General features: G+C 36.7%; 1 protein-coding gene and 1 long non-coding RNA gene across 2 annotated transcripts in view; one reads left to right on the top strand and one right to left on the bottom strand.

Annotated features, from left to right (window-relative positions):
• The first annotated feature begins 2,239 nt into the window (after positions 1–2,239).
• Positions 2,240–25,094, top strand: KLHL6 (kelch like family member 6). Its single transcript, XM_034439795.2, has 7 exons — positions 2,240–2,668; positions 5,836–6,001; positions 13,492–13,941; positions 14,789–15,026; positions 17,011–17,213; positions 18,409–18,622; positions 22,697–25,094. The coding sequence occupies exons 1-7, from the start codon at positions 2,406–2,408 to the stop codon at positions 22,996–22,998; spliced, it is 1,836 nt and encodes a 611-aa protein (XP_034295686.2). The 5' UTR covers positions 2,240–2,405; the 3' UTR covers positions 22,999–25,094.
• LOC117678560 (uncharacterized) overlaps positions 12,445–26,828 on the bottom strand; it is a 62,725-nt gene continuing 48,341 nt past the window's right edge. The window contains exon 4 of the long non-coding RNA XR_015728620.1: positions 12,445–13,926. This is a non-coding gene — a long non-coding RNA (uncharacterized LOC117678560). The remainder of the gene's footprint in view (positions 13,927–26,828) is intronic.

Genomic DNA, 26,828 nt, shown 5'->3' with positions numbered 1-26,828 from the left:
TCAAGGATATACATAATATCAGTATATAAGCACAATTTATAATTATTATTGAGCACCACTACATCCTTAATAGTTTGAGATTTTCTAACAAATGAGGTTGATGATTCAAGATTCAAAATGGAGATTTATACAGATAAGAGGCATCCTTGTTGGGTGTCATGGATATAAGATAACAGATGGAGAAATAAACCAGTTCCTAATAACTCTACACAATGTGGGAAGAGAACTAGTTTGGTGTAAAGCATCAGACTAGATCTTGTCCAGGCAATCACTAGGAGTCAACATTGACTCAAAGGCACAAAGCAAAACTGGGTGAAGACACAAAATTGTAATTCAGTAAACAAAAGATGGTGGAAATACCTATCTTCTTAGAAGCCACTTCATAAATTCAATCTGGATCAAATGGAAGTCTCTTTCAGCATCCAACAAAATTAGATCTGATTCCAATTTATGGATTTATGCTGCAATATGAAAAATATCAATCAGGTGAATATTGTCAGAAGCATGTCTTTTTTTAAAATAAATCGATACTGTGATGAATGGATTATAAATGATATTACCTGCTATAGCCTCCTCCTAAATGTTGTAGTTGCTGTTTGTATGTTTTGCCTTCTAGAGCCTTTGAATCATGTGGAAAGTTTCTGCATCAGTACAAGGGATGATTGCAGGTAAAAAAAACAAAGGCAAGGAAATCTCCATGCAGTCTGAGGTTCGGATTGGCAGTCTCCATTTGATGTAACGGCCTTGGCGAGAAAGTAGTTATTATCTTAAAGAAGCCTCAGGTCCCAAGACATAAAAAGAATGACTCACTGCTCTTCCATACAGAAATGCTAAAGTTCAGGTATGCAGTGCTGGACTTGCAGCACTATTGACACTTAAAATTAACTTCCAATCTTACTCTGCTTCAGTAGAGCTTTCATCCATATCAGAAACAGGTGAAGAGAGAAGTAGGGCAGAGAATACTCTCTTTGGTACCAGTTTAATGCCATGGAAAAATCAAAGGAATCATCCTTCTCTTCCCCTTCCTCTCCCCTTCTCATCAGTGGAAGACAGGAAACGGAAAGGGAAAGTTATGGGCAAGGCTCCCTTTCTAATCCCATGGAAATTGGAGATTTGTCTCACTTCTTCTACTCTCCCTGTCTTTTCTGCCACCCAAGGGTTGGCAAGAGATGTTGGAAGGATGGCTTTTTGGCACAATGACAGAGCTCTGACTGTTCTACAGCCAAAAGGCAATGTTCCTAAAACCAGTGGCTAAAGCCTGTGTCATTCTTCAGACTTACCAAATGATTTGTCACAAACTGACCACCTGCTGTTTGTAATAACAGAGGTGAGAAAAATACACTTTTGAAGGCCAGAGAAAAATAACAAAGTGAAGATCACTTTGAGGTGGACAATGGGTAGCCTGAGGATGCCATTATGAGTATATTCCTCCAAAAACAACAACAACAACAACAACGAATGTGTTTCTTTTACTGGGACTAGCAAGACATGCAAATGGTTCCTCAGTTGTAGAAAGCGAATTAGCATAGAATGAACATAGATTGAATTTTCTCTTTAATATTGCCAACATTATTTCAATGTACATTGACATTATGGCTGGCATTGATATATATTATAATACTAAGATTACATTAAATGAAAAATGACTTTAGATGGTTACCAATATATAAAATAAATATGTATTGAAAAATCCAGCTGTAATTAATATATAGATACCCTTTTTGAAAGATAAAATTGAAAGATAAAAACTAACACAAAAAAGAATAAAAAGAAAAATAGAAAATGCAGAAAAGAAAAAATAGAAAAGAAAAAAGATTATAGTATAAGAAGAAAAAAAAAATGACTTCCCCTTCATCATTTTTTAAAGTAATTTATCACCATGTCTTAAGCGTTAATATATAGATCTGATTATGATACTGTTGACATTCATACGCTAATGAGAAACACTGTATCTCATTTCCGGTTATTTAAATTTAAAACACTGGTAAATACAAAGTTTATTTTTACTGTACATTTCCTTATACATGTGGTTAAGTTTGATGTTTAAAGGGTTTAATACAGTATATCTTGTCAATAAATTTCAATTAACTGCAAAAAAAGTGAAAACAATTTTAATACTATTTGCTATAAATTGTAGTCTTCTCATATTCAAAGGCATATGAAAGTTGTGTTTAGGTATATGAAAACTACTTGAAATATATAAGATTTAGAAAACAACTGACTTTGTTTGTGTTAACAGGATGAGAAAGTGCAAGGCTTCCTGTTATGTGAGTGTGACAGCTGTAGATAAGTGGGGAGGCCCTCACAGGAAATCCGTCTTACATCTGCAGCATGACTTGTCTAAGGCTGAGAGACTATCTCTAATTGAAGTATCAATGGCATGGCATGGTGCTAAGTGATCAAACATGGGGGACATGGTGAAGAAGGACTTGGAGGATGAAACTGTATTGCCGTTGGAAAATGAATGTACCAGAAACATGGGAGAATTTGTGGAAGTTTCTCTGAATGAAAGGGTTAAATTTAATGACACAGGCTTATCCATGGTCCTACAGAATGGCTTGGAGAATCTCCGTCTAGAAAACTCTCTCACAGACGTTACCCTGTGTGTTGGCAGCATGCATTTTTCGTGCCACCGTGTGGTCCTTGCAGCAGCAAGCAATTATTTTAGGTAAGGTAGATATTTAAAATAAGACCTCTTCATTGGATTGAACAGATCTCTATCAACTTAGCAAATAAGACGATAAAACTACATTTTCATATATTTGATTTAAATCTATCTGTATTCTGTATGTTTCCCCAAATTTTGTATTTGGGATGGTGCTAGAACACATTTACAGTGAATGTTATTAGGGTAGGCTTTAAAATGATAAAAATGATATGCAGGCTGCAAATCCCTAATCTATAATTACTGACAGGAATGAATTGACTGAACTTGTATCAGATGCTAACAATAATTATTCTCTGTTAATAAGGTAGGAGTTTCTAAGGATACATTCAATGAAATTCCGCTTGGAAAATTTGCTGGATTTTCTCTCTTTGTTTTGTTTTTTATCTAGAGAAAATAGATCTGGTGTTATAGAATCATCAACATTTAAAGTTCTCTTGGACATCATCTATGTATTCCAATTCCTTATTCTGTTTAGGGCAAACTTCATTTGTGAATAAAAGATGTAATATTTTTGACAAAACAAACATGAGAAAAACTGAAAAGTCTTGTATCATGTTCAATAAAACGCCAATAAAATGCAGAGTTAGACCATACAAAGATCTAAAAGCTGTAAAACACAGATCTTTGGGAAGACATATCCAGGACTGCCTGTAATATTTCACTTTTCTTTTTTAAATTGAATTTCTCTGCCACAAAAGATAGATCACAGTTCAGCTTAGAAAGTAGGTATCTCTTCCTCCCAGATGTTTTATAATTTCTCAAAATAACTTTTAAAACTTTAGGACATGAACAAAAACAGGAACTCAGTATACTCAGTCATTTCTGCTTGAATATTTCTTGACCTCCACATAGAAATACTTTGGGGAAAAAATCTTATCCAAATTCCACACTAAAGAATCTAACCTTCTTAGTTGACTTGACTGGATCCTTGAAACATAGATACTATAAAGCTCTTGCTCCTTTTCATTATTGGTATAATATTTATAATAAGAAACCTATTGTAAACTTGGTGTTAAAGTATAGCGTTGGGGTGTATTGACATAAAACATTATTGTTAATATTATTTATTTATGGCACAGAGGCCCCAAAAGCACGTTATGAACGTAATCTAAAATATGGGCATTAGATAAAATTGTTTAACAAATAAAATATTTGATATTACGTGAACATTGAAGTGATTTAAAACCTCGTTTTTGTAGTCTTGATTAAAAATCAGACAGTTGCCTCTGCAATTTTAGGATTTTTATCTTTAGGTAACATTTTATCATACAGTATCTCTTCCTGGGCTTGATTTTATAAATAGGCCAGATAACATCCTGGAAAAGATTCTCATGAAATTCACAGTACAATAAAATATCTTTCACTGTTTCAAAATCAATCCATTATAGAGGCAAAATCTTTGAGAGTGAGGATTTTTTGAAATCTAATGTGTAGCATATTCGATGGCGACACATATAATCTGGCTTTTGAAAAGAAAATTCTGTATTCACTTAAATATAAATTATTAAGATATATAAGGAGCTGAATCTATATCTGTAATTAATTCCAAAAGTTACAAGTGAACATAGAACTTTGGTTTAGCCATGAATTTATGTATTGAATTATTCCATAATTTTTTGTTTAATATAATTATATGCTGATGGACCCCTGGAAAATAAATCATCAGGATCAGTGCCAATCTGACTAATCTTGTAGGTCACCTGTTTAAACCATATCTAATCATTTGGGATTTCATGAAGCAATCCTTCCTTGTTTTTAAAAATATGTTTGTAATCAAAACTTAATGCTGTAGGCTTAGCAAAGCCTTTGTTTCAATCGACATCACCCAGTTTCCAGAGAACAACAGAATTTCTGGAATTCTACTTGGAACACTTAAAGGAGATCTTAAAAGTTTTACTTGCAGTTGTCCTATGTTATTATTAGTAAATGTAACTTAAACTGAAGTTCCACATAAAATTTGAGATATAATATTTTGCATTGTTACAGGAACAAATGTCCCATTTTTTGAATAAAACACTGAAGTAAGGCCATCAGAGTAGATTTTGCTTCCAGAATTTTCTTTCTTCCTAGTGTTTCCTGCAGGTTCAGTTCCCTTTTTTTTCAGATCATCTATTAATTGCAACAGGTGAGCCTAAACTTGTGAGCTGAAAGAGTGACTGGCTGGCCCAATGTCACCCGGCCAGCTTTCATTCCTACAGTGGGACTGGAACTCACAGTCTCCTGGCTTTTAGCCTGCTTCCTTTACCACAAGACCAAACTGCCTCTGTATTTTGCTTTGCTATTTTGAAGTAATGCCTTTCAATGATGTTGCCAGGATAGAGCATGATTAAATAAAATGCCCACATAATTAAAATTCTCTACTATCATCTCATGATCTTGAATTGTCCTTCTGTAGTTTTTTAAAATCAAAACCCAAAGCATTAATTTCATCATTATTAATTTGAATTGATTTTTTCTGGCAAAATTTAACTAATGCCTCAAGTAGGCATTTCAGACCCAATATGGTATGTGAAAGAACAGCATTATTTATATATAATAAAGCACCAATTTTCTTTTGACTAATAATGGGCATTGGCCACCAACCTGAAGTAACATAGTTTCTATATTATTGATAGACATACAATATTAAAAAATAAACCTGTTTCATACACTTGTTCCTATCCTTTTAAGAAGAGATTGGACAACCATTTGACTGAAATGGTATTGGGTTTTCTGATGGAGCAGGAATTTGGACTAGAAGATTCTGTTTTGGGATTTGGACTGTTATTTTGTTATTAATATATTGTTTATAATATAATTATTTTGTCAAACCAAAATGAAAAACCTCCTTACTCTGCTCTTGTAATGCCCACTCCTTTGGGAAAGTCATTATGAAAATCAAAATAAAATCACCTAGATTGGTATAACTATTAATTTTTTGTTCAATCAAAATAAAAGCACAATCTCTTTGCTCTAAGATATTAGTGAGCCATTGCTTTGGTGAATTATTGGAATATTTGTTTGGACACACTGAAATTAAAATTCCACATGTTCCACTGTAATATTGATGTCCTGCTCCAGTAAAATAAGTGAAATAATTTAAGTGGCATTGCACATTTATTTCCAGAACTTTTTGCACACTGACTGGATTTTCCAGATTTACTGAACTGTCTATTTTTCTCCTTTAGGGCAATGTTTTGCAATGACTTAAAAGAAAAGTATGAAGAAAAAATAGTTATTAAGGGAGTTGATGCAGAAATAATGCAGATTCTTTTGGACTATACATATACCAGTAAAGTGCTTATTACCAAAGAAAATGTGCAGAAAGTCCTTGAAGCTGCCAGCCTTTTTCAGGTTAGTGAATGCGTGCAGTAAATGGAAAATATATATAGGGACAAAGCACATGTTAAGGTTAAACTATGAGTTAATTTTATTTAACTGCTGCATTTAATCCGTAGCCTTTATAAGCATAGCCAATTAATGGCTGCTTACTATATGTTCTTTAAAATATTGCTATATACCGTAGTTGTTTATTGAATAAAACAGGGATTAACAATGTGTGAAGCAGTTGTTGAATGAAACTGTGACTATGCTTATCAAACCTATCATGGCTGTAGATAGGAACCAGGAGGAGCATGCATCAAGCCTAAAAATAGCAAGCAGTCAGACTCCAAAATCAAGAAAGCCACGCAGAGTTATTTATAAGCTATTTCCTTTATTGTTCCTCACCTATAGACAGAAGTAGTTCACCTAAAGTAAACTACTTGCATCAATAAAGATATACACTGAGAATTTCTAAAGAGAAACTGACTTGACCTCTTCCATCCAACCAAACTATCTAAACTTCGCTGTCTGTTATTCCTTTGGATTGCACTTCCTCCTCTTGAGAATTCGGTCTACATTCCGTCACTCAAGGTCATACAAGAACACATTCTAAACTCTGATCAATAGACTAAAAAGCATCCTAGATAACAGTCAAATTATGCCCAGGAAGAGTCACTTCTCAGAACAGTCAGATCAGAACAATTTAGGCAACAAAATGCTAAGCAAAATGATCTTCTTAATGCCTCCCTATAAGGAACTTATCACCCTGAAGATACGATTAATTAACAGGATACTCAGGCTGCTGGCAAATATATTTATAGATCCCTTAAGTACTCACTGTCTAGTAACTACGGTATGTATAAGATTGTATTTCTAAACTCTCTTTTGCATTTCTAACAGCCAATTCCAATTTTGGGATATGGGAAGGGGGGGGGGGTAAGATTCTTTGGAAAAAGTCCCTTGAAACTGTCCTATAAAGCTTTCCAGTGTTTTCTCGTGGTTTACTAGCAGGATTGCAGACTGGATGGTGACATATGATGAAGCTGGCTAAAGTTTTCTCCTCTCAAACAGAATTTTTTTTTTATTGAAAAGTTTTACAAAAAGTTTACATATTTCCCCCCCCCCTTCCCTACCTCAACCTCCCCCCTCCCCCCCTCCCCTTCCCAGAACAAATTACAGGGTATAAACTTCAACAATCATAATCAATCCTAGTCTAAACAATTATGACATTCCACATCTCTTGTTTCTTCAATTCCCTAATTACCCGCCTAGCTTTATTACTTAAAGACACACTAGATATCTATATAATCATTCATAACCTATCTGCAATTTCTTATTCCGGTATTTATTTTAAATATAATCTATCCATCTTCTCCAGTCTCTTAAATATCTTTCATTTGAATGATCCTTCAAATACGCCGAGATTTTTGCCATTTCCGCTAGATTTGTAACTTTCATTGTCCACTCTTGGATTGTAGGTAAATCTTGCTTCTTCCAATATTGTGCCACCAACAGTCTTGCTGCAGTTATTAAATTCAAAATCAATTTGGTCTCTATAACTGTACAATCCGTAACTATACCCAGAAGAAACAGCTGTGGTGTAAATTTCAACCTCTTTTTAAGAATATTTTGTAAAATCCACCAGATTTTAATCCAAAACGCTTTAACCTTTTTACATGTCCACCAAATGTGAAAATAAGTGGCATCCTTACAATTACATCTCCAACATTTTGGTTGTACATTTGGATACATACGAGATAACTTTTTTGGGTCTAGATGCCATCTATAAAACATTTTATAAAAGTTTTCCCTTAAATTTTGCGCTTTGGTAAATTTCACATTTGTCACCCATATCCTCTCAAACAGAATTAATTAGCACTAGTATTCTATTAATTTTACCTTTGGGATTAATACAAGTAAATGAATCAAAAATCCTTAGAAGTAAAAGATCCTTAGAGGGAAGTAATAGTATTTATGGTATTATTTATTTCTTTATGGTGTTTATATCCTGGGTTTTCATCCACAAACTGCAATCAAGGCAATTTGCAACAGCAAAAATATAAACTTTAAACTAAAACAGCATTAATATAATTAACATATTGGTAAAACAAATATGATATTAAAATAAAGTAACAAAAGCCTGGTAGAAGAGAGTTTTTTACCAACTCAATACTGGGAATATTATTTTTATTTTGAGTATAAGAGTGCAGAGAAGAGCAACCAAGGTGATTAGGGGACTGGAGGCTAAAACGTATGATGAACGGCTACAGGAACTGTGCATGGCTAGTCTAGTAAAGAGAAGGAGCAGGGGAGACATGATAGCAGTATTCCAATATTTGAGGGGCTGCCACAGAGAGGAGGGGGTCAAGCTATTTTCCAAAGCACCTGAAGGCCAGACAAGGAATAATGGATGGAAACTGAACAAGGAAAGATTCAATCTGGAAATAAGGAGAAATTTTCTAACAGAGCAAGCAACCAATGAAACAGCTTGCCTTCAGAAGTTGTGGGAGCTTCATCACTGGAAGCTTTCACGAAGAGACTGGATTGCCATCTGTCAGAAATGTTGTAGGGTTTCCTGCTTGGGCAGGGAGTTGGACTAGATGACCTACAAGGTCCCTTCCAACTCTGTTAATCTATTATTTGGCATATGCTTATATCTAAGTGTAGTAGAAGACATAGTTTTCCCCATAACAATTACATTGTGCCATAAATTAAGCTAAGGCAAAATAATTTACTCCAAATCATCCAGTGAACTTTTGCATCTGATGCTGAACTTAAACCTGAAACATTTAACTCCTAGCCCAACCCCTTAACATCTCTCACCATATCAGAGAGTAAACACCAAGGATATCTCCTGGGAGTGGAGAAAGGAACAGCCTTGTGGAAAAACTCAAGCTGTTGAATCTCCCTGAGAAGTTCAGTTTGTAGCCTTGGACCATGCAGAAATCTTCAAAAGGGGCCCTCCTGTTGATTTGAATAACTGGGCACGTTCATAGTGAGAGAGACAGTTCAGTCCTAAGTCCTTTGGGGCTTTAAAGATCAGTACCGATTGTGTGATTTCTATTACCTTGCATAGGTCATCAGCTTAACTGTTGAATTGTGCATTGTGCAACTGCATTGCACTTTCTGGAAGCTTTTCAAGCACTTTGAAATGATGTTACAAGTTGCAACCAAAGTATAATTAAACGTTGCTAAGTCTGGATTACTGAGGAAGGGTCACAATAGACTCATTAGCCATAATTGGGAGAACATTCTCACCATGTCTGAAAATCTAGTGATAGTAATAGATCAAAAAATATTTTTAATTATGAAACTGTTCCTTCTGGAGGATGGGGATGGATCTCTTTATCTGCATATTATGTTCCAGTGTATAATTATGGATAAAAAAATTGTGGATAATGAGCCTGTGAGTCAGTGAATGGGGTGGGTGGGTTTGCAGAACTTTTGAAAATAACCCCCAAACCCTTTTTCCAAATCACCAAAAGAGTAAAAAAAATAAAATAATCAGAAATAAGGGTATAGTATATCCCATCTCAGATTTAACACTTTTACACTGTATGTTTTCTAGTTTATTTTCACTGTGGAAGAAAATAAAGGGACTGCTTCATGTAATGCTACAAATTTCTAGGATTGCTAGGAAATATTAGGGTGGAATCTGGATATGAACTGTGCATATGAAAAATGGGGGGATAGAACTGACCTTTGTTCCAAAACAAATGAAACTTTATATACGATATAAACAAATTATCCCCATACTGTATTTATTAACTATGACTACATGAGATAACAGCAGATAGCAAGACCACAGGTAACATAGTATGTTGTCATGATCACACCCAGAACCAACAATATCTAAATTCCAGTATCCAGCTTTTTCTTTCCCAGTAGGACCTCTGCTTTGTCTGGGATGAATGTCAATTCTCTCTCATCCAGCCTATTAAGCTTAGGCTTGTTCAAGGTCACTGATTGTTTCATAGAGTCAGCAGAGTACTGAATGGTACAGCTGAATGTTATCAGCATACTGAAAACACACTCCTCTGGAAATAGATTATAAGTGGCAGGTGTAAATGCTATAAAGCATAGAAGACAGGCTAGAACCTTGGGAGGTAATAGATCAATGCCTTGTGTGTGAGTGTCAAGCATTTAGACTCCTAGCATTAACTTTTTGGAGGTGCCCTGACCAGAAGTCCATTCTCAGTCAGGGAAACTCATGACTGATTTTGGGTCAGTCACATTGTCAGATCACAATGCCACAGGCTTATTGTGACGAAAATTAGTAGAAAAAGTAATGTATGTACTCTCTGGGAAGGAAGATATAAATTGAAGAGTAAAAAGTGAATAAACCCTGTTTTGGCCTTCAACACACAAAACCAGGAAAATTAGGATGGGAGCAGTGATAGACTCTTTGTATCACAGTACATATGAGGGCGCCCTTCAAATTGCCAGGGGACACATGTATTATAACATTTTTATGGGAATAGTAAATGAGGCCATAATGCAACATGGGCTGAGGCTACAGATATTTCTGTTTTGGAGAGCCACTTTGGGAAGTTTGGGCATTTACACTTTTACTTGTTTTCAGATGCCAAGTCTCCTTTAGTAGGTCTATTTCAGATTTTTTAAATTTCCTAACTCAAAATGGAAGAAAGTGCATCAGTAGTTTTTCTTGCAGAATTGAACAGAACAATCTGTAATTCTTGTCTCATTAAGTAATAGTCGAGCTAAAATCATTACTATTTGTTTGAGAAATGTATCTAATATGATTGATTATGCAACATCACATTGATACTGATTAAATAAGCTTCATTGGAAATACTAAGTTAAATATTTCCATACATCTAGCTCAAAAAACAGGAAACAAGTGGTTTATAGACCAGGTCTGTTAATTTTCAGTTTTTGTAAGCAACGTAAATGTGTCAACAGGACATGGTTCAGAACATAAGATTCTCCTGTGAATAATTTTAAAAATCTACATACCCTATTAAACTGTTTCTGGTTTTTCACTTCTCTCTTTTACTTTTAATTACTTTTTAAAACCATGCTGGTTTTAAACATGTAACCAGTTTATGTACAGCGAACCAAAAACTATTTGGAGGTTTCATCAGCTGTTAGGGAGAAACTGATGTGGTATTACGAGGACTTGCTTAACATGTTTTGATGCCTAAAGCACAAGACAAGATGACACTTTTATTATTAAGCAGAATTAAACAGTTGCTTCATGAAGCACAACCTGAGAAAGGGGGAAGTGGGAAGATAGAACAGCTCTCCCCTTAATGGGCCACTGAAGGTAACTGTCCTCTCATCAGTTTTGCTTGCATGAAATGTGGAAAGGTATCATCAAACACTTTAAAATCACTTGAACCACCACTAGACTCATCAGGTGCATATAAGTTTACTACACTGATGGTTGAATCTTACTATAATATTAGGAACAAAATAGAATCATTCCTGATATCTGAGGGTAACCAAATAGTGTGTGATACATACAACTTGGTACCTCAGTGGAGGACATTTGGCAGAAGGTATTAAGAAATGGCCAGGCAAATCGCTGGTACTATCTTTCAACCTTTATACCTGACATGGTTGTATAATTCAGCCTTATAGCCAGGCTGATTCCAATGCTGATAGCTTTTAGAGTAACTGGATGGATATTTAACAGGTGGTGCAGTGGTTAGAATGCAGTACTGTGTGTGAGAGGCTGTGTGCAATTTGGTGGATCGAATCTCACCAGACTCAAGGCTGACTCAACCTTCCATCCTTCCGAGGTGGGTAAATGAGGTCCCAGATTGTTAGGGTAATATGCTGACTCTGTAAATCGCTTAGAGCAGTGTTGGTAAACCTTTTTGGCACCAAGTGCCAAAACGGGAGCATACGCATGTGCACGGGGGAGCACCGGAAACCGGAAGAGCAGCTCCCTGGCGCTCACATGTGTGTTGGGGAGCTGCTCTTACGGTTTCCAGCGCTCCTGTGTGCGTGAAGACCAGCTGGCTGGCACACATGTGCATGCTGCAATGGGCGACGTGCCCGGAGAGATGGCTCTGCATGCCACTTCTGGCACGTGTGAGAGGGCTGTAAAAACCACTGTGAAGCGGTATATAAGTCTAAGTATTACCAGTATTGCTATTTGCCAGCATGGTCCAGATATGATAACATTTTTTCAGGATCCAGTCTTGGTCAGTCATTGGGACCAGAGGTTTTGTCATCCAAGCTTTCGGACTCCTGCTGGGGCCCATCTCTCTAGCTCTAGAGAGGAGTTCCCTAAAGATGGGCTCCAACACAAGTCCAAAAGCTCAGATGGCAAAATGCTGGTCCTGGTGACCCTGCAACATTATCCTGGGACATCTATATTCGCCTTAATTCAGTAAATTGTTTTCTTTTTGTATAATTTGATAGCTTCAACAATGTATTAAATGATTGTATAAAATTATGAACTCAGTGTAATGTAAACAAATTAACCTCTGTACTATTATTACTTTTAGATTTTGATTTTAATGATAATTAATAAAAGCATATATCCCAAACAATGTTATTATTAATCTTATTGCACTAATAATATTGGGTAAGTAGGATTATTAATTATTTATTCTAACCCCATAAATATGCATTTCAGTAATGTTACTGGGGGTTATCAGAATTTTTATTTGGAAAATAATTAAAATAAATTACTCCCACTTTCTTAATTTCAGGAGTACAATAGAGAGAGTATCTTTTATAGCAATATAATTGTTGCCCTCATTAAAAAACTGGGAGTCAAAGCACTTGCTGATCCACTTGCTCTAATTCAGAGGACTGTCAGTAGATCGTAATTTACCTTCAGCATAGTCATTTCTTGGAAAACTTTGTCTGTTGTGGTATTTTACTAAGATTAATTTGCATCAGCATTCATTATAATATTAATATAAAAGATTAAATGTTTGTCAGAAAGTAGCAATTACCATTGAATGCACAACATATAGCTTGCTATTTAGCAGAGTGATATGCAAACGTTAACCATTTTGAGATAATATATAGTATGCCCAGAATCAAAGGCATCATATCAGTTGCATTTGGGAATAACTGTGGAAGAAGACCCTTGTCCTCTAGTGCTTGTTCACTAGAACTTATTAAGTTCGAGGATGTATCTGGTTGGCTATTGCTTTACAAAGAATAAGCTTTTGGCCTGATCCATGGGCACTCTTATTACATTCTTAGATATAGGACTCTGCTTCAGTGCTTCCAGATGGTTGCGGAGACTTCCCTGGCTGCTAATTATCCCGTTCCCCTTGAACTGTATCAAAATATTGTCAAGGTCAACAGTAAGAAGAAAGCATTTCGGTCATGGATTGCTACCACATAACTGAAACATGCACAAACTTGAACTACTGTACCTAATAAGAAACAATGAGCAGAAATTGTAAAATAACAATTTGGGATTTTGCACATCAACCAATGTTGTTCCTCATGTACTTAAGAGTTTTTCAAGAGCAGTGAAAAAAGATAAGAAAATAAATCTATATGATATCTTTCTCCTGTGCTTTCAGTTTTTGCGCATGGTAGAAGCTTGTTCCAGTTTCCTTAAAGAAGCTTTACACCCAGAAAACTGTGTTGGGATTCTCAGGCTGGCCGATGCTCATTCCCTTGATATATTGAAGCAGCAAGTCGAGAATTATATTGTCCAGAATTTTACACAAGTGGTGAATTATGATGAGGTCTGTGAGTTGCCTGCAGACATTCTAAATGGCATGCTAAAAAGTGATGACCTCTGTGTCACTGAAGAAGCTCAAGTATTTCAGATAGTTATGAAGTGGGTGCATCACAAAACAGTGGACAGACTCCCACTCCTCCCATATATCCTCGAGAGTGTGCGTTTACCTCTTCTGGATCCTTGGTATTTTGTAGACACTGTTGAAGCAGATCCACTCATCAGACAATGTCCTGATGTCTTTCCTCTGCTTCAGGAAGCCAGAATGTACCATCTATCAGGAAATGAGGTGAGTAAAATGTAATAATATTAAAGGAACTTCAATACAAAGATTATCTAGATCTTATCTGTCATACGAAAGTTGACTGCTAAATGCAACTTTGATCAATTCCATGGATAATGGCTTCATGGCCCTCAACAACCTTTTTTGTTCTAAATCAGAGATATATTCATATATTCAGAAGCTCACATAGCTCCTGGAACAGAAAAATATTTTTGTGTAACTTTTTGTAGCCACACAATTTTATATTTCTCCCTAAAATTGTGCAACTGCTGACAGTAATCTGTTATTAAATTGTCATAGGATTTTTTGTTATTATTTACAATTCTACCTGAAAAATCTGTTATTCATTATATTTATGAATGAATTCCTTATCACCTCTTTGATGTATGATGTGTTTAAAGCCTAGACTAATGGTGCCGGTCTGAGAGCTCCGAGCATCCTCAAAAATTGCTACCAAATTATACTTATTATACATCATAAAGGGGAAATTGTAAGTAAATTAACCCCACTCAATTCTGCCACATTTGACCTCAGGACCAAATGTCACTTCTAATCCCTACAAATCAGGGGTGGGTTCTATTTACCTTTACTACCAGTTCACAATGGGGCCGCTCACTTCACTTGCGCATGCGCAGAAGCATTTTGATGATGTCGGGGTTGATAGGTGGAGCCTCCCTCCAGTTTTACTACCGGTTCTATAGAACCGGTGCAAACTGGGGGCAACCCACCACTGCTACAAATGTGCATCCATGACCTAAATACACATTTGCAGGTGGGGAAAGTGGTTGTTGGTTGCTAGATTTTAACAACAATAAACAACAAAACAATAATAGTTAATTTTGTTTTTGTTTAGATGATTTCAGAAAGAACAAAGCCCAGAATGCATGAATTCCAATCTGAGGTTTTTATGATCATAGGCGGTTGCACAAAGGATGAAAAATTTGTATCAGAAGTAACTTGCCTTGATCCTTTGAGACGCAGTCGTTTGGAAGTGGCAAAACTGCCAAACACAGAACAAGAATTAGAAAATGAGAATAAAAAGTGGGTGGAATTTGCTTGTATTACACTAGGAAATGAAGTCTACATTTCAGGTAAGGAATGAAATAATTTCTTCTCTCTCCTCTTCCTTTGCCTTTTTTTCTGAAAAGTAGAGTCATAGAGCTCAATAGTGAACTAGCAAGTAAGCAAGCAAACAGATGTAAGGTGAACTCTCTGACCCACTTTCCCAGGGTAGCATCTCTGGAAAAGCCATCCATGATTCTAAAGGTTTTACTTCCAGAAGAAACATGCTGTTTAACAGGAGTGCTGCTGACGTGTAAGGGGCCTTTATGTAAATATTTTTGCTTTCAGTGTGTCAAGTCATGCCACATGGCAATTTAAGTTTTCTGGTGCTTCATTCTCCTATATTCACAGTTACATGAAGTTGTAACTGGATGGGCTTCTTCCCACAACCTGGTGCCCTGTAATGGGCATTGGGCTGTCACCATTCTCATCATTTGGTGCCCCTATTCTGGCACTTTGTGCAATGTATAACTTACATATCTGCTTGCAGAGGCCCTGCTGCTGATGCAAGGCTGATTTGAAGCAGTTGGGGAGGATGTTGCAGCAGCTTTGGTAGCATCTCTCTCTCTCTCTCTCTCTCTCTCTCTCTCTCTCTCTCTCTCTCTCTCTCTCTCTCTCTATCTATCTATCTATCTCCTTCCTCCCTCCCTCCCTTCTTTGGTGTAGTTACTATTCAGAAACCACATTTATTCAGGTTTATTAAAAATATGAGATGAAGAGTAAATAGCAAGAAAGAGTCTTATTGGATGACCTGGGTCTATGGGGCACAGCTGTTGCCTTCCCTGTCTTTACTATGTTTATGCCAAAGAAAAGGAAGGAAGGAAGGAAGGAAGGAAGGAAGGAAGGAAGGAAGGTAGGTAGGTAGGTAGGTAGCAGGGCTGTGCAGAGCTCTGAATTTGATCTCCAAAATGTGTTTTAGCACATGCAACAGGGGTGGGTTCTACTTACCTTTACTACCGGTTCGCAACGGGGCCGCGCGCTTGTGCAGAAGCATTTTGATGACATTAGGGTCGGTGGGCGGAGCCTCCCGCCAGTTTTACTACTGGTTCTATAGAACCGGTGCGAACCAGGGACAAACCACCACTGATGTGCAATTATTTCATCTGGCCACTTTTATTTTGAAGTACACAGTAGCTACATTTGGGTTTTCATTAGTCCTAAGTATGTTTTGGAAATGAAATCCAAAACACTACATAGCATTAATAGATAAAGTTATAAGTGCAAATAGAAATTGCATGAAACAAATCTTTTTCTTCTTAAGCAGTGTAGATTGTTGAGGTGATGACGACGGATGGAGAACCTGTGGGTCATCAGCCACTTATGATTTTGTAGCTCCATTTTTTGTGAAGTTTAAGTGCAAAATAGATGCCTCTATTTAGCATCTTAAAGCTCCCAGATCCTCTCCCAGATCAAAAGGAAGGAACCAATATTGTGTCCTCCATGGTGAGATCATTTTTATGTCACATCTGCACCTTTCAGATGTTAGAAAAATATTTATATAGGACAGTACAGCGTCCTGGATTGAAAAGTTTGTCTATTTCCAAGTGCAGGCATGTAAAGAATATGACAAACTGGCACTGAGGTTTAAATCCACTCTCTCCCACAAACTTTTACATCTTTTAATGTACATCTTTTAATCACACTCTTAATCAAGGGAAAATACTTTTTGGCGGAAAAATATTAAGTGATTGAGTATTGTATATACACTTGGGCTCTTGAAGAAATGGCAAGGTATAAATCTAACAAACTAAATAGATAAAAAGGCTTCTGTTTTTCAAATATGTTATTGTTTAATTCCAGTTAAAACATAAAGATGTATTTAAATTCTATGAATAAAAAAGTGTCAGACCTTTTTGAGATTAGTTCTGTTTATCTCTTAAGCAATGAGGACTAAAATCTTAGTAAACAAGAAAAACAGACAACAGCATAATGAAAGCATGTGAACAAAAACTGTTGTTGAGAATATGTCCTGAATCTTGGAAAAAAGTGGAATTTGATTTTTATTTGCTTCAGGAGGAAAAGAAACACAGCATGAAGTCTGGAAGTATAATTCATCCATCAACAAATGGATCCAAATTGAATATTTGAATGTTGGAAGATGGAGGCACAAAATGGCTGTTTTGGGTGGCAAAGTATATGTGCTTGGTGGTTTTGATGGCGTACAAAGACTTAACAGTGTGGAGATTTATGATTCCTTTCACAACTGTTGGTCTGAGGTAAAGTACAGATGTACTTTCAGTATTAGTGAAACAGAAAACAGGACCAAAATAACACAATGTTGTTGCTATTTAATGTAAGTAAACAGACAAAGAGTGTTTTCACACACAACACAAGAAATGATTTTTTTAAGTCTGCATCTGTAATACAGTGTAGGACTAGCGAGCAGATGCACTGAGTATTAAAACAACATTTATTTTGTCCTCCATTATCAGCTGTGCAGTATGAATGTAGATTAGACAAGAGAGACATACAGAACTTAGCACATCTGTTTTTCACGCCCCATGTAGCAGCTCTTGCAGGTGAAGATCTTCAAAGCAGATCAGAAATCCCAGGCTGTTTTTAGATGTATAGGGGATGCACAAGTCTGAGCAAAGCACTGCTCATAGACAGTGTTGTAATGTTGTACCATTACTCTCAATTCCTGTTTCCCACTTTTACATTAGTATGAATTCACAAAACCGAGAATGCAAAAATAGATGTGCATGTATTTTACTTCATGTGCCAATTTTCATGGGTCTAAATTAAAACAAACACGTATACATTTAGCTACATGTTTCCTAAGAAACTTATTTTCCATTTATGAGCAAAAATTTTCTGTTCTTTCTTTTCAAAATGGTATTTCCAGTGTATGTAAGAAACATTTTCTAGAATTCTATGTTAGATTCCTCCTGTGCACATTTATTTACTTATTATGCTTTGCAATATAATTAACTCCTCTGGAATTAATCTAACTCTGCTGAAAAATAACAATTCTTGTTATTTTAACTATTATAATAATATTGGTACACTGTTGGAATTACTTTATTTTACTCCTGTGGAAAAAAATGAGTTCAGAAATGATGATTAGCCCAAAGCCACTCTGTCATTCCATTGGCAAGCACAGACTTGAATCTCTAGTCCACAGATTCATATCTATGCCTCTTCCTTCTTTCTTTCAAACACAGTTTTGTTGCCCAGTTTTGAGTCCTTATCCCATGAACACTACAAGTTTTGCATTAATTTTTTTCTGACCCACAAAGGTTTTGAACCAACTTTTCACTCTCTTTCTCTATTATTGTAATATTCTTTTTCCTAATCAACTAGCATGTTTTAACTTTGCATATTCCATTTCCCTAATATAATAAACACATAAAATCAAAATTAATTTTTAACACATTCCTAAATTACTTTATTTGTTTGATTTTAATAAAGGCAACTCCTCTCATGATCAGTGTGAGCTCATTTGGAGCAGCCAGTTACAAAAAGAAACTCTATGTGATTGGAGGAGGACCCAACGGAAAATTGGCTACTGACAATACACAGTGTTATGATCCAGCAACAAACAACTGGTGCTTAAAAACACCTATGCCTGTTGAAGCAAAGTGTATCAATGCTACCACTTTTCATGACCACATCTATGTTGTGGGTAGGTTTAATATCTGCTTTAACATGCTTAATAATTTTGCATATTTTCTTTAACTCAGAACTCTTTTTATAGTTATACTTATTTTTGTTTACTGCAAACTGAAGACTTGTGATACTCTTTTTAATTAGATCATGCAGATACTTCTAGAGATATAGAGTACATTTTAATGTTAGCTAATGTACAATAGTAAAGTTAATACTAATGATAAATTACGGTATTAATTAGAGTATTGATTATTAGTAGGTTCTCCTATAGGAGAATGAATATATTGGTATTACTAAAATCATTTAAAAGTAATGTAACAGTATGATGCTTGCTTATATATGTGTTACGGTGAATGTACAGCATGAGTGTGTGCGTGTTTACATGCATACAAAAATGCAATGTTTTAGATTTTATTTTTTATTTTATTTTATTTCCAATTTATATACCGCTCTTCTCCCTGAGGATTCAGGGCGGTGTACAGCCAGAATTAAGAACATGAAATACAAATATTAAAAAACAATTAAAATATATATAAATTTGGCCCAAAAATTAAAAATCACAAACCAATTAAAACATTTAAAAATTTCTTAAGCCAGCCCGGTTTGCTGGAAAAAGTGGGTTTTAAGGGCATGGCGGAAGATGAACTTTTGAATGTAAGAAAATAGAATGTTTTGCTTTCTTTTCAGTGAGTCTGTGACATATATGTGTCTCCTCTCATTTCCTATATACAAACCTAGATTCTTTGACAATAATTTCATACACATTTTCACTAAGTCACAGATGAGGACATAATTGATGGGGTTTAGAGAGGGGAGAGGCATCACTGATCAGTGCTTAGTTCTTCATCACCTGATTGAAAAATGCATCTCAAATAGACCTGTATCATTATATGCTGGTTTTATAGATCTCGAGGCAGCCTTTGATACAGTTACCAGGACTAAGCTATGGGAGAAGCTGGAAGCTGCCTTAATTAACCTTCTTCATCTATTATGTGCCCTACATACTAAAACATCCCTCAAGGTGAGGTGTAACATGCAAGGGTCCCTCTCAAAGTCAGTTACAACTCAAAAGGGGGTTAAACAGGGGTGTATTTTGGCCCTCCTGCTTTTCAACTTTTACATAAATGATATGGTAAAATGGCTAAACAAACCAAATCACACACACACACACACACGCAGACACCCAAATAGGTAACAGAAGCATCGTCCTCCTGCTCTATGCAGATGACGCTGTGATCCTATCCAGGACACCAGTAGGCCTTAAAAAAGCCTTGCAAGCACTTCTCCAGTACTGTAATTAAAATAAACTGGACATAAATTATGAGAAAAAAAAGATCATGGCCTTTGCAAAAAGGCCAAAACTTTATTCATGGTATCTAAATGGCCATAAAATAGAGCAGGTAACCACCTTCAAATACCTGGGGGTGGTTATTCAGGCCAATGGTTCAAGAAAAGCACATGGAGAATATGCAGCTGCTTTGGGCCAAAGATCAGCGAGCATCATTCTTAATTTTTTCCGCACAAAGGGAGGATATTATGTCCCTGCTGCTATTAAGCTTTTTGTGGCCAAGTCGCTAGCACAGCTCCTTTATGGGACCGTGCTCGGACCATCAGCTTCATGCTTTAGATCATTAGAAATAGTTCAATCCAAATTCATTAGATCAGTTCTCCAGATGCCACGTTGTGTCTTAAATGCACTTCTGTACCTGGAGACAGGATTGATAAAAGTCAAAGCAAGAATCTGTATAGCGTCCTTAAATCTCTGGCTAAAGCTTAACTTCTTTCTGCAAGGTCTTGTTCTGTTAATCCTCCAAGATAAATTTTCTTCATCATGGATCAAGGCTGTCAAGTCCAACCTTGCCAAATTAGGTTTCTCTCCAGCTTTAATATCAAGATGAACTATGATCTAGCATGACAAACCTTGCGGCAGAGGGTGGAGGACATTGAGAGGCAAGCAGACTTAGCCAGATTGTTTCTGGCTCCAAATGCCATTAGATGTGCTCCTGCCAGCTATCTTAGTCAGTTGGAATCAGCAAACCACTGGAAAGCATTTGCACTTGCACAGTGCCATGTGCTTCCATCGGCCGTTCTGTATGGCAAGTATAAAAGGATACCATTCAAGGAAAGACTCTGTCCCTGGGGTTCAGGAGAGGTGGAGACTGTGGGTCACATGCTCCTTAGATGTTCCTTTTATACGGAGATTAGGAAAAAATATATTCTGACAGTAACTGCTAGGTATCCTGGTCGTTCTGACACTACAGCACTAGTTCTAACTACAGCACAGGTGGCCAGATTATGTGCAGCAGCACTGGGGATTAGTCGCAAATACGTGTCTTCTCCACCATAGCGATACATATAACAATTGTGGCTAACGCTTTGCATTGCTTAGTCATTTCCCTTTTAGCATTGAACCCACAACGGGCCACACAGTTTAGGGATTGCAACTATCATATAGTCAGACCATGTATAATTGACACTGGATTTTATTATAGATTTTAGTTGTTATTTATTATTTTATACTAGAATTCTTAAGTGTATATATACTGAGTGCTTTTATTTGTTCCGGTCTAAGACTGTAATAATAAATTGTATTGTATTGACATAATTGATATACAGTATAGTAGGATATGCCAAAAAAGTTGTGTATTTAATATACTTCCAGATATCATTTTGATTTGAATACATCAAATCCAAACAATTCTCAGTGGTTAAATATCTTGCACAAAAGAGGACAAGGAGATTTTGTATTCCACCTTATACCAGGATGTAGGTAGGCAGTTAAGCAATAGACATCCTGGAGCCAATATGCACTGTAATCATAAACCCTGGTGTAGTATTACCTGTGGGCTTATGGTCACTCACAGTCTGTTGAGATACATTGATCTTGTAAGTCCCTCTTGTTTTCTGCCTGGATTTTCCATATCAGTGTGGATAGAGAAGACAAGACATACATCCCTGGTCATCAACAGCCAGGAAATATTTAGGAACAAATACACAAATCAGTTTCAATAGAATACTGAAGCTTTAGGACTGTATAGAGGCCCAATGATTATTATGTACATTTGTTGTCTGTCTGTCTGTCTGTCTCTGTCTCTGTCTCTGTCTCTGTCTCTCTTTCTCTCTCTCACACACACACACATACACACACCTAAGCTACCAGGCATTAGTTAGAGGGACTAAAGCCCCATGTCTTTAAAGCCCCTCCTGCGCGAGCTGCAATGGCTCCCAGTGGTCTTCCGGGTGCGATTCAAGGTGTTGGTTACCACCTTTAAAGCGCTCCATGGCATTGGACCTGGATACCTTCGAGACCGTCTTCTGCCATCAGTAGCCTCCCACCGGCCAGTCCGCTCCCACAGAGAGGGTCTCCTCAGGGTGCCATCAGCCAAATTATGTGGGCTGGCGACACCCAGGGGGAGGGCCTTCTCTGTGGGAGCCCCTGCCCTTTGGAATGAGCTGCCCCCAGAAATTCATAAAATCTCTGATCTCCGTGTATTTCGCTGTGCCCTCAAAACCTTGTTGTTCCGCCAGGCTGGGCTATCAAGGTAAAGATTTAAATTGAGCCTATCATTTAATAATTTTAATAATTTTAAAATTTTGTCTGTCTTTGTGCTTTTAATCAGGCTGTACACCGCCCTGAGTCTTTCGGGAGAAGGGCGGTATAGAAATTAAATAAATAAATAAATAAATAAATAAATAAATAAATAAATAAATAAATAAATAAATAAATAAATGTCTTGATTCAGGAGAACTCAAAGTTGGAGGGCTTCAGGATCTCTTTTATCCCACCAGATCCTTGCTTTGTTAATTCACAAGTCCCAGCAGCTACATTTGCTTGTTGATTTACAAGTCTTTGCTTCAGATAAAATTTCTTCTTTGATTTAATAATGATTTGTTTTGTCTCATCCAACTCCCTGGAAAGGATCTTTGAGACAAGATTCCTGGCTTTTGTCTTCTTGGCTTACTTGGCGACAAATTTGGTCTCTTGCATTCAAAGTCAATTAATGGGAGTCTGTTAAATTGAGGTTTCACTTTATGCATTGAAGAACCAGTCACTTCTTGAAAAGAATAATTTTCCATCTTCCCTTTCCAGGTGGGGCAATGAAAGCAGTCTATTCTTACAACCCACTCAAAGATATATGGTGCCTTGTGACTCAGTTAAACCATGAATGTGCTAGTTGTGGGATTGCTCCTTGCAATGACAAACTGTTCATTACTGGAGGACGGGATGAGAAGAATGATGTCATCGCCACAGTGCTGTGTTGGGATGCTGAGACCCAGAAATTGACAGAGGAGTGTATCCTCCCTCGTGGGGTCTCACATCATGGGAGTGTCACCCTGAGGAAATCATATACATACATCCGTAAGGTAGTGCCTGGCGCAATCTCAGTCTAACTTTGAAGGAAGATTCAAGATAAATGAAGAATAAGTGCTCGTGAAATACCTCATTTTCCCAAAAGTTATAAAGAGACTATTGGGATATGAACAATCATGCTGGTGTAGCGTATTTTTTCAGTTTCCTTCTATACATGCTAAATTGTCAATATAATGCAGTGGTGAAATCCATTTTTTTTTTACTACCGGTTCTGTGGGCGTGGCTTGGTAGGCATGGTGTGGCTTCGTGGATGTGGCAGGGGAAGGATACTGCAAAATCTCCATTCCCACCCCACTCCAGGGGAAGGATACTGCAAAATCTCCATTCCCACCCCACTCCAGGGGAAAGGATATTGCAAAATCTCCATTCCCACCCCATTCTGGGGTCAGCCAGAGGTGGTATTTGCTGGTTCTCCGAACTACTCAAAATTTCCGCTACCGGTTCTCCAAAACCTGTCAGAACCTGCTGGATTTCACCTCTGATATAATGACGAAGTATGGGAAAGATATATGCATAGTGGTATGAATACATTTGTACTCCCCAAAGTTATATGTGAACCACAGTACTACCATCCTTCAGTTAGCCCATTTTTCTGATTTTGCAGTGCACTTCTCTGGTTTAAAAATAATGTGCTCTACAGAGTAATATGTGCAAAGGGAAACATTGCATATCAAAAGAGAGATGATGGGCAGCCTGATGCCTCTAGGCACCGATGCACTCATAGAGGAACAGGAAAGAAAAAGGGAAAAGCTGGCATGCTGCAAATTAGTCCCAAAAGGAATTCTTAGAAGATAAAATGGGGGATGGCTGGACATGGATGGCAATTAATTTGTGAGACTACTTCCTAAAAGTCCAGTAAATCGCAGCAGATCAAACAACAATATGAAAACAAAAAACATAAACTTGGGGAAATAGCTCAATGAGAAGAAAGTGACTTCCATATTCTGTGTCACCTTTGCCATCCACACCACCCACTAGCCATGTGACCTCAGTAAACCCAGGTTACGAAACAAAATACCTCTTAAGCTTTTCTGCCGATATTGACACTTGGGCTGAACTGACTAAGTGCTGTTCTGCACATTGTACTGTTGAAATAAACTCTGCCTCTGCTCCAAGTAACTTGCCTTGTGTGTCCTAAGGAGGACCCAGCCTAGATTTGAACTCAGAACTTTCTACTAACATAACATTAGTGAAAAGCATATATGAAGTCCACATATTACATTTATTACAAAGAAAGATAACCTGGATGATCCCGCTGTCTTCCACCAATACAATATAGATAGCAACAAATAAATAAATGCATGTAAAAATGCGATTCCCAGTTTCCCTACTTGTTACCTATGGTTGCTAACTCTGGTTCAGATTCTCTCACACTTTGAAATAGAGCCTGCCTTTAGATGTATGTGTATATATCAGTGGCCTATACCTCCTAGAATCTTCCCAAAAGAATAGCTAATTAATCAATTGCCTGGTACTCCTTTTACATAGGTAACCAATACAAAGTGTCAACCAAAGTGCCATCACAAATACATTATACTTGTACCCCAGGTCCTGCATTGTCTTCCTACCAGTGCAGTTCAAATGCTGTTTTTGACTTTTAAAGCCATAAGCAGCTTAGTAGGGGGATATTTCAACCAACCAACCAACCAACCAACCAACCAACCAACCAACCAACCAACCAGAATAGAGCTGGAATGTACCCTAGAGATCTTTTAGTCCAACCCCCTACTTAAGCAGGAGATCCTATACCCGTGATGGTGAACCTATGGCACGTGTGCCACAGGTGGTACGTGGAGCCATTTCTGTGGGCACACAAGCCGTTGCCCTAGGTCAGCTCCACCGCACATACTTGTAGTTATACTATAAATGTTTTATTGTATTTTTATGGATCTATTGTAAATGGTGAAGAATCTCTTTTGATTATAATAAACATAAGACTATGTGAAATTTACCTGGAATGCCCTTCTAGAGGACAAAGCTGAACTCTATGAGTTGTGATTCCCAACTTTGGATATTTGTTTTAATTGTTCTTTTGTCAGCAGCACTAATTTTTTTTTTGTTGCTGAAAGATGTGATAATATTTCAAATAAATTGAAGTTAATATTTGCCATTTTAAGATGTTCCTGTCATTTGGTAAGAGCCTAAAATTTAAATATATTTTTAAGATTCAAACAAATTTAATAAACATACTTGCTTCTTCATTAGAAGATCAAAGGACAGAGGAACAGAAAGAATACATGAAAAAGGGGCAGTGATAAAGTCTTGCCAATTTATGACAGGCATGATATGGACTCACTGGTTTACATCATAACCCCATCTGGAGCAACCCATGATACCCTCCCCCCCCAATATTAAGGGCAGTTCTAGACAACCAGCTTTTCCATTACTCAAGTATAAGTGGGCTTCCTGGGATACTTTTGTTATAGATTACCAAGTTGCCACTGGAATAGTATCTATATTTCTTAGTGAAACTATAGCTTTCCTGGAGAATGATCAGCCAGTCCTATCCCATTCTCTTTATGGGATGCCTGCTTCGGGAGAACACTGCATTATATTTTATTCTAATATTGATATTTATTGCTTTTAATTGTTGTTTTTATTGTGATGGTTTAAGTTAAGATTTTTATTTTTTATTTTTTATTCTTATCTTGTAAATTGCTCTGGGCTTTCCTGGAAGTAAGAAAAGTATAGAAATGAAGTAAAATAAATCAAATTAAAAGTTGCTACAATATAAAAGGGGGCTGTGTCCTTTTAATCTAGTACCATTTCCCTCTTGCCAATGGTTTGCTTGAGACACTATCAGAGAAAGACAACGATAAATCTTAAAAAAATTAATATGCAGAAATAAAGGTACATTCTGCACTGTCAAAGTTTCCTTCCCATTCATCACAAACTCTTTTCCCTTGGAATTTCTATGGAAAACTTGTGATCTTTATTCCATTTACCTGGATTAATGAAACCTTATTTTTATTCATTGGTATTATAAGCAGGATAGGATCTCTCTCTCTCTCTCCCAAAGAAAATGTATTGATGAACTGTTTATGTCTGCTGCTCCCTTTGTCTTCACATACAAGACCACTTTCTTTCTGCATGTTCACATGAAGCCCAATAGGTGGCACTATTATACTATTTTTAGGTCAAATTTTGCTTTCCAGGAAGAAACGTACAAAACAATCCCTTGAATAATAACAAAACAAAACAAAAATGCAATTGCAACATCATTTCCAAGAAATATATTACAATTTCAACAAAATTATGCTAAATAGCATGGCTCAAGATTTAATTACATTATGCAAGAGCTCTCTTTTTGTCTCTCAACACTGGGGCCCCTTTTCTTTTTTGTCTAACTTATATTTTGTCAGAGATAATGGCATTTTTTAAAAAATATACAATTTTATTAAAAAATTTAAACATAAGAACAATACAAATTAAAAGAAAAAAGAAAAAAACTAATTATGCAAAAAGAAAAGAGTAACAGAAAAACAGAAAAGAAAGAAAAAAGATATAAAGTGGCTTCTGCTTTTTTACAACAGTTTAAATACCGTACAGTTATAAATTGACCTTTCTAAAGATACATCATGATGCTCTTCTTTCTATAATCTATTCTACAAATCATCAAAACCATAAATCATAATTTTGGTTTTTTTCTTTTATGCAAGAATGCACAAGGTGTCCAGTCACTAATAAACTCTCATCTTGTTAAAGAACTCTGGCTGTTGGGATCCAGAAGAGCCTTCTCTGCCATGGCTCCCACCCTCTGGAGCATCCTTAACCCCCAGGGTCAGATCTACCCCCACTCTTCCACAAGAGCCTGAAGACCTGGCTCAGCCAATTAGCCTGGGGACCCAAA

This window comes from Pantherophis guttatus, chromosome 6 (assembly GCF_059756535.1).
Source record: "Pantherophis guttatus breed Tessera chromosome 6, ASM5975653v1, whole genome shotgun sequence".
NCBI lineage: Eukaryota > Metazoa > Chordata > Lepidosauria > Squamata > Colubridae > Pantherophis > Pantherophis guttatus.
The sequence above is the reverse complement of the archived record's forward strand: the minus strand, read 5'-3'. Positions and strand labels throughout refer to the sequence as shown.

Coding starts and splice junctions, on each gene's coding strand:
- KLHL6 (XM_034439795.2), top strand. CDS start 2,406: ATGGGGGACATGGTGAAGAAGGACTTGGAGGATGAAACTGTATTGCCG. Junction 6,002..13,491: donor AAGCTGCCAGCCTTTTTCAG/GTTAGTGAATGC, acceptor CTGTGCTTTCAG/TTTTTGCGCATGGTAGAAGC. Junction 17,214..18,408: donor TTCACAACTGTTGGTCTGAG/GTAAAGTACAGA, acceptor ATTTTAATAAAG/GCAACTCCTCTCATGATCAG.